Source organism: Trichechus manatus, unplaced genomic scaffold, assembly GCF_000243295.1.
Source record: "Trichechus manatus latirostris isolate Lorelei unplaced genomic scaffold, TriManLat1.0 scaffold00028, whole genome shotgun sequence".
NCBI classification, from domain to species: domain Eukaryota; kingdom Metazoa; phylum Chordata; class Mammalia; order Sirenia; family Trichechidae; genus Trichechus; species Trichechus manatus.
Genome location: NW_004443964.1, coordinates 2,772,351 through 2,779,930, shown reverse-complemented (window position 1 = coordinate 2,779,930; position 7,580 = coordinate 2,772,351). Strand labels below are relative to the sequence as shown.

The 7,580-nt window shown below is 61.2% G+C and overlaps 1 protein-coding gene across 1 annotated transcript in view; it reads left to right on the top strand.

Annotated features, from left to right (window-relative positions):
• The window catches only part of GAA (alpha glucosidase), a 19,618-nt gene that overhangs the window by 1,446 nt on the left and 10,592 nt on the right, over nt 1-7,580 (top strand). Inside the window, exons 3-9 of the mRNA XM_012554964.2 lie at nt 29-100; nt 1,991-2,234; nt 2,665-3,245; nt 4,601-4,746; nt 5,108-5,273; nt 6,728-6,824; nt 7,284-7,403. Coding sequence (XP_012410418.2) covers nt 29-100; nt 1,991-2,234; nt 2,665-3,245; nt 4,601-4,746; nt 5,108-5,273; nt 6,728-6,824; nt 7,284-7,403 — 1,426 coding nt within the window. The remainder of the gene's footprint in view (nt 1-28; nt 101-1,990; nt 2,235-2,664; nt 3,246-4,600; nt 4,747-5,107; nt 5,274-6,727; nt 6,825-7,283; nt 7,404-7,580) is intronic.

Genomic DNA, 7,580 nt, shown 5'->3' with positions numbered 1-7,580 from the left:
GGCCCGCCCCGTGAGCGTCGCTGGCCAGTCACGTGCCCCTGCCGTCACGTGCCTGCCAGTGCGGGACCTGAGTGTCGCTGCAGGCCGGGGTGGCGCGGAGGTGAGCGGCCGGGCCGGGGTCGCGGGCACCTTTCCAGTCCCTCAGTGTTCTCCCGGGGCTCGGTGGGGAAGGCCCTGTGGTCCCCGTATACCGGGGAAACCGAGGCGGGGAGAGGCTAAGGAGCCGTCTGTGTCACCGGGCTGGGCTTTGACCCGGCTGTCCTGCTGTACCAAGCTGCACTAGGGAGACGTTCCAGGGACCTACAATTGACCCTTGACCTTTAGTGCTTCCCCATTTTCTGTGCAAATTGTCAGGCCTGGAGATGGAACCGCCCCGTTTACCGGGCTGCAGGCAGCCTCTTTTCTTTCTCTGGGATCTCTTTCCTCATCTGTAAAAGAACAGCTCCTACTGGCTGTGCCCTGGACCACCTCAGCAATTGTTGAAAAATTCAGATGCCTGGGCCCCCAAATCAGAGCCTCCAGGCGGGAAGGTTCTAAAGCTTGAAAGGCCGCCCTGGGGCATCTCAGTGTCTGCCCTGACCGTCGACCCCCAGTCTCGGCCCTGAGTTTCTGGTCTCTGATTCAGACCGATGGCCGCCGTCACGTGTGTCTGGAGGGACCAGGTGGTGTTACCAAACCTTAGAAGGTGGGTCCTTGTCCAGGGCGCTCAGACTTGCCAGTTATCTGGACACCAGTCTTTGAGAAAGTAACTTCACTGCAATGCACAGAGCAAGAAGCCGGGAGGAAGTTCCTCAGATCCAGCTCCCTGAGTTATGGGGAAGCAGGGCTTATATGTGATTTGGGCCGCAAGACGGCGGCTGCGCAGGCGTAATGGGAAGGGAAAATTCTAGAAGGCAGTCAGGAAACAGGAGGTGATGTGGTTCTTGTCAGACCTCTTGCTTCAGAATAGGGTCCAGGTGATGATTTTCCTTCTGATACCTTACTCCTGTTGCTGCGTTCCTCTGTTGAGGTCAATTAGCGGTCACAGCTGGCCCTTCTGCGCATTGGGGTGGGCCGCATCTGGCTTGGGCTATTTTAAGGACTAATGGAAATGTACTGGCATTCATAGGGTCAGGTTACAGTGGGGCTGGGACTCTTGCACCAGTGGCTCACAGGGACTCCATGCTTTACTGCTGCCAGATTGTTCCCAGCAGACCTGTTTGTTACAGGTTCAGACCCTGAGCCTAGGCTCACTTCTTCCTGGGTGTGCGCAGGGCCGTGAGGATGTGCCTCGCAGACCCCCAGGGTCCTAGCCCCTGTGCTCTGACATGCATCTCACGTGTGCATGGAGGCCAGGCCTCCCAGCCCAGAGCAGCCCGTGAGGGAGGCAAAGGCAGGCCCCTTCCTCGTGTCCGGGACTACTTTGACAGGCACCTTTGGCTCAGGGACCCACCGTTGAACTTGCCGAGCCTTCCCAAGACTGCACAGGGGCTAGGAGGGGCTGGCGGTTTTGACCCACCGTTCTACCTCTCCTTGCCGAGGCTCAGACCTGCATCACGTTTGCTGGTTCTCAGTCTTTTCCCGGGTCCCTCCCCGCCGTCATGCAGGTGGAAAGAACACCCCGACGGGGCCGTTGCTTCCATCAGTCGTATGTGGTGTCTGCTTGGAGGAGCCAGACTAACTCGCTTTTCTTTACAGAATATTTAGCATTTCCGCCCAAAAAACCAAGCTCCTTGCCCTCGAGTCAGTTCCGCCTCCTAGCGATCCTCTCTAGATCCTGCAGTCTTGAAGCAAAACTAAATCACTTCTTAATCTTACTGCCTGAGGCTACCCAAACACAGCTGGTCATCAGCTTTGTACCTTGTCAGTATCTGTACCAGGGAGGTTCTGGGTGCTGCTGTCATGGAGACCCTGAACAGCGGTGGCACAGAGAAGCCCATTTCGCCTCACATCACCGCTGGGGCCAGTCACCAGGGCCCAGCCCTACCCTCCCTGGCTTTGCCATCCCCAGGGGTCGCTGGACTGTAGTGCCCGAGACCTCTCGCTGCCCTGGATCCACGTCCCAGTCAGCAGGATTCCCTTCCCAGATGAAGGGAAGGCGTCATCTCCACTTGCATCCCGCTGGCCACGCCCAAATCGCCTGGGCCCCAGTCTCTACGCAGAGGTGACTCACCACGCCTGTTCCGAGAGGCTCTTGTTGCGCTCAGCGTCTATTGCGCAGGTCTCCTGCCATCAGATCCTAATGCACATTAAGCGTGTGTCACTCGTGACCTTTGAAAGAACTTCACAGCACACGGGATTCTCCAGTTGCCGTCGAGTTGCCCCTAACTCACGGTGACCCCACGAGTGGCAGGGTAGACTGTGCTCCGTAGGGTTTTCATTGGCTGATTTTTTGGAAGTAGATTGCCAGGCCTTTCTTGTGAGGTGCCTCTGGGTGGACTTTTGGTAGCTGCCAAGCATGTTATGCTTTGCACCTGGCAGGGACTCGTTTCTCTTTTTTTCCCCCACCCCCATTTCCGTATAAGCAGAGCTGCACAGCCTGGTCTGTGGCCCTGGGGAGCAGCCCACCGCCGCCTGCCCCGAGTCCTTATCAGTGCTCCGGCGAGGGTCTGCTCGGGTCCCTGACCCCCACCTCACGCTCTGCACCATCCTCCTTCCCCACTGACCCAGCTCCGTCTCCCACAGGCCTCTGCATCCACGGCTTCTCTGCTGCCCAGCTGACCATGGGCATGGGGCAGCTGCCCTGCTCCAGGCACCTGGCCTGGCCCCTGCTAGGGACATGCGCCTTCACCCTCTTGGCCACAGCTGCCCTCATGGCGCACATCCTGCAGCGTGATTTCACCGTGGTTCCCCGAGAGTGGAGCGGGCTCTCCCAAGGACTGGAGGAGGCTAACCAAGCTCACAGCCGGGGGCCCGAGCATGCCCCGGAGAGCCGCAGCAGGCCCGGGCCAGTGCCCACACAGTGCGACGTGCCCCCCAACAGCCGCTTCGACTGCGCCCCCGAGGCGGCCATCACCCAGGAGCAGTGCGAGGCCCGTGGCTGCTGCTACATCCCTGCTCAGCATGGCGCCCAGGGCCCCCGAATGGGGCAGCCCTGGTGCTTTTTTCCCCCTAGCTACCCCAGCTACAGGCTGGAGAACCTCACCGCCACACAGATGGGCTACACAGCCACCCTGACCCGCGCCGCCCCCACCTTCTTCCCTAAGGACATCCTGACCCTGCGGCTGGAGGTGCTGATGGAGACCGAGAGCCGCCTCCACTTCACGGTGGGTAGGGCAGGGGCTGGGCAGGGGCAGAGACCAGGGGTTGGGGGCGGAGACCAAGGTTCAGAGGCAGAGACCAGGGGTTGGGGGCGGAGACCAGGGGTAAAGGGCAGGGCAGAGACCAAGGGTTGGGGGCAGGAGAGAGACCAGGAGTCGGGGGTGGGGCAGAGACCAGAGGTTGGAGGTGGAGCCCAGGGGTCGGGGGTGGAGACCAAGGTTCAGAGGTGGAGACCAGGGGTCAGGGGGGCAGAGACCGGGGTTGGGGGCGGAGACCAGGGGTAAAGGGCAGGGCAGAGACCAAGGGTTGGGGGCAGGAGAGAGACCAGGAGTCGGGGGTGGGGCAGAGACCAGAGGTTGGAGGTGGAGCCCAGGGGTCGGGGGTGGAGAGCAGGGGTTGGGGATGGGGCAGAGAGGAGAGAGTATGTGTGGACAGTGACATCAGCACATTCTCCCAGGGCGTTTGCTTGCCACACAGGTGTTTCCCCTGCCCTACTGTGCGCTGGGAGTGGAGGTGTAGACAGACACACGCCTGTCCTCAGGGAGCACTGGGGACCCAGACACAGTGTGGGTGCTCTGGAAGGCAGGGCTGGGGCACAGGAAGGAGGTCAGGGTTTCCCAGAGGAAGTGATGGCGAAGCTGGGCCGTGCCATCCGGGTGACAGAAAAGGGATGTTCCCAGCAGTGAGGGCCCCACCCCTGCCTGTCTGCACCCTGAGGCCAGGACTCTGTCTGATTCAAAGCTGTTCTCCAGGCCCCTGAGGCAGAAGGGGTCTTACCCTCACTTTTGCCTGGCATATAGTAGGTAACAAGCAAGAACTGTGGGCTGAGCGGAGGTGTAGCCTCAGAGGGGAGGAGCCCGTGACTCCGTCTGGCTGGGGGCTTTCACAGAGCTGAGAGTAACAGCGGGCATTACTGGGGTTCCTACTTACCAGACGGATGCTGAGTGCTCCGTGTTTCTCCCTTGGTCCTGTGACAAGGAACGTGAGGTAGATTGGGCTGTGGGATTTAGCAAACAAAAGGACAGGAGGCCTAGTCAGTGTGAACTTGAGACAACCAGCAAATCATTGTTTTAGCATAAGTACGATCCACCCGATATCGGAGACGTACTAAAAGCTGTTGTCTGTATGAAACCCACGTTCCCTGCACGGTCTGCATTTCACCCGCAGCCCAGGGCAGGTGTCCTCTGTGCAGCTGCGGGAGCTAGGCCCAGGCTCGCTGGCTGCCCAGGGACGTGAACTGCCCCCTGGTCTTCAGCATCACTCGTTCTGGGGGGTGAGGGGGGAGCGGGAAGGTGTGGGGGTGGCCAGCGCGCCCCACGAAGGGCCTCGGGTGCCACCATCTCTCTCCCTCCTTTTCTAGATCAAAGACCCAGCTAACAAGCGCTATGAGGTCCCCCTGGAGACCCCGCATGTGCATAGCCGGACCCTGGCCCCGCTTTACAGCGTGGAGTTCTCCCAGGAGCCCTTTGGCGTGGTCGTGCGCCGGAAGCTGGACGGCCGGGTGCTGTGAGTGCTTGACAGGAGGTCCCAGGCTGGGGGTTGGGGTTGCCCTGTAGGACCAGAGTGTCCTGATGAGCCTGACAAGGGGACGGCATCATTCCCCAGCTCTGGTCCACGCAGACCCTTCCCCAGCCCCCACTCCGCTCCTGCCTGGTCACTGTCCTGGAACGCAGTGTTAAGCCCCACCTAGCACCCTGGCCTCCCTGGTCCCTTCCCTGGAGTGCCCTTCAGATCTGGCATGGCTGCCTCTGCCCCGTCCAGAGAGGCATCCCCCCAGGGTGCCCTGCAGGGTGTGGTTTTGCTCTCTGGGAAGACCCTCTCAGGCACCCTGACCCACCGGTGCAAGGAAGCCTCGTCTCTCCCACAGGCTGAACACGACAGTGGCGCCTCTGTTCTTCACTGACCAGTTTCTGCAGCTGTCCACCACCCTGCCCACCCCGTACGTGGTGGGCCTTGCCGAGCACCTCAGCCCCCTGATGCTCAGCACCAACTGGACCAAGATCACCCTCTGGAATCGGGACATGGCCCCCGAGGTAGAGAGCCGGCCCGCAGGGACACGGGTGGGGCTGCGGGCTTGGGTGTGGTCTCTGGTCCACAGTGAAGAGGTGGATGGGGGCACGAGATGTCCTGACCCCTCTGGAGGGACTCCCCCAACCCCCAGCCCCGTTCCCTGTGTGTGGGGTCAGGTGAGAGCTGTGTAGTCTCCAGGGAGCACGGCGCCTGCGTTCCAGCCCCGCTTGGGGTCCTCAGAGAGAGTGACGGGAGCCGTCCGCTCCTCTAGTGACCCCGGGGCTCTAGGCCAGATCTGGGTTTCCTCAGAGGACCTTCTGCTGCTCTTGGAATCCTGAGGTGTGTGCAGCTTGGCATCCACTCAGGACCCCGAAACACACTCTAACCAGGGATGTTAGGGGTCCAAGAGACTTTTAAACTCCCTGTTCCTCCTCCCCCCAGCCCTGGTAACACCCAGTGCACTGTGGTCTCTGCACATTCGCCCATTCTAGACATTTCATATACGTGGGATTATGTGACACTTGCCCTTTTGTATCCGGTGTCTTTCGCTCAGCGGGGTATTTTCGAGGTTCACCACGTCACAGCGTGTATCAGGACTTCATTGGTTTTCACGGCTGAATAACATTCCGTTGTGTGGATGGAGCACACTGTGTTTATCCATTCATCTGTTGATGGGCACTTGGGTTTTTTCCACCTTCTGGCCATTGTGAACAGCGCTGCAGTGAACGTGGGTGTACAAGTTTGAGTCTGAGTTTCAGCTTCAGCTCTCTTGGGTGTATACCCAGGAGCGGAATTGCTGGATCAGGCAGTAGTTCTGTTTAACTTGTTGAGAAACCAGCGTTTCCCACAGTAGCTGCACGTGTTATGTTGCCATCGGCAGTGTACGAGGGTTACGGTCTCTCCCCTTCCTTGCCAACGCATGTTATTTTCCGTTGTTTTTTTTTAATCATTGCCTTCCTAGTGGGGGTGAAGGGGTGTCTCACTGTGGTTTGCATTTGCCCATAGGCTTGTTGAGAATTTCCCCACCCCCGCACCCCCCAGTAGAGCTCTGAGGGCTGAATCCCCACCCAGAGAGAATTGCCCAGGAGGTGTGCTCGGGACCCTCCCGTCCCTGGGTGTGGGCTGGTGCAGCCTCGTAACAGCCGCTAGGGAGCGAGGCTTATGGATGGAAATCTGGAGTCCAGAGGCTGAGCAGCTGCCCAAGACCCCTGGCTCATGGGCGGTGGGCCAGGGCCAAAGGCCAGAGATTTGATTATCTGCTTCCGGAAGGCCTGGATTGGGACTTGAGCAGGGAGAGGCCGTTTTGAGGGGAGTGGGTCAGGAGTAGGGTCCTGGGAGCTGGCCGGCTGGGTAGTTGGGGAGGGGCGCGTCACATACGCGCTGTGTCCTGGGGTGAGCACGTCTTCAGGGCCATAGCTCAGCATATGTGGTCGTGGGCTGGCAGGCAAGGGGCTGACAGTACCATCCCCTGCCCCAGCCCGGCGTGAACCTCTACGGCTCCCACCCCTTCTACCTGGTGCTGGAGAACGGGGGTTCAGCCCACGGGGTATTCCTGCTAAACAGCAACGCCATGGGTGAGTGAGTGGGCGCCCGCCTCAGCTGCTGCTGGAGCCCCCAGCTCCCCAGCCAGGGCCACTCCTGACCCCCAGGCCGGCGGCTTCTCTGGGTGCAGCGGCACCCTCTTCCCCAAGGAGGGAGCACAGGGTTCTGTGCTTCCAGCCGCAGAGGCTGGACGCGGATGGGGCTGTGTAGGGGGCCAGGCCTTGTCTTCTCAGCTGAGTCCGGTGGGCTGGGGCCTTTCCCAGCTCTGCCCTTCGGTGCCCCCAGGGTGGGCTCTGGGGCTCTGCACTGGGGGACAGGCAGAGGCCAGAAAGGGGAGTCCCGGGGACTCAGAGCCTCAGCTCCCAGGTGGGCTCCCTGTGGGAGTCCACCCCCGCCCCCACCTGGCTGTGGTCTGGCCTTCTGTGGGTGCTGAGGGCTGCTGGGGGAGGGATGGGTGCTAGTCCCTGAGCCCAGAGCTGCTGTCCCCACAGACGTGGTCCTGCAGCCGAGCCCGGCCCTCAGCTGGAGGACAACAGGTGGGATCCTGGACGTGTACGTCTTCCTGGGGCCGGAGCCCAAGAGCGTGGTGCAGCAGTACCTAGCGGTCGTGGGTAGGCCCCCCCGGCACGGACCCCTGCCCCCGCCCACGCCCCTCCCTCCGCCCCTCACGCCGGCGTGCCTGCAGGGTACCCGTCCACGCCGCCCTCACGCCGGCGTGCCTGCAGGGTACCCGTCCATGCCGCCCTCACGCAGGCGTGCCTGCAGGGTACCCGTCCATGCCGCCCTCA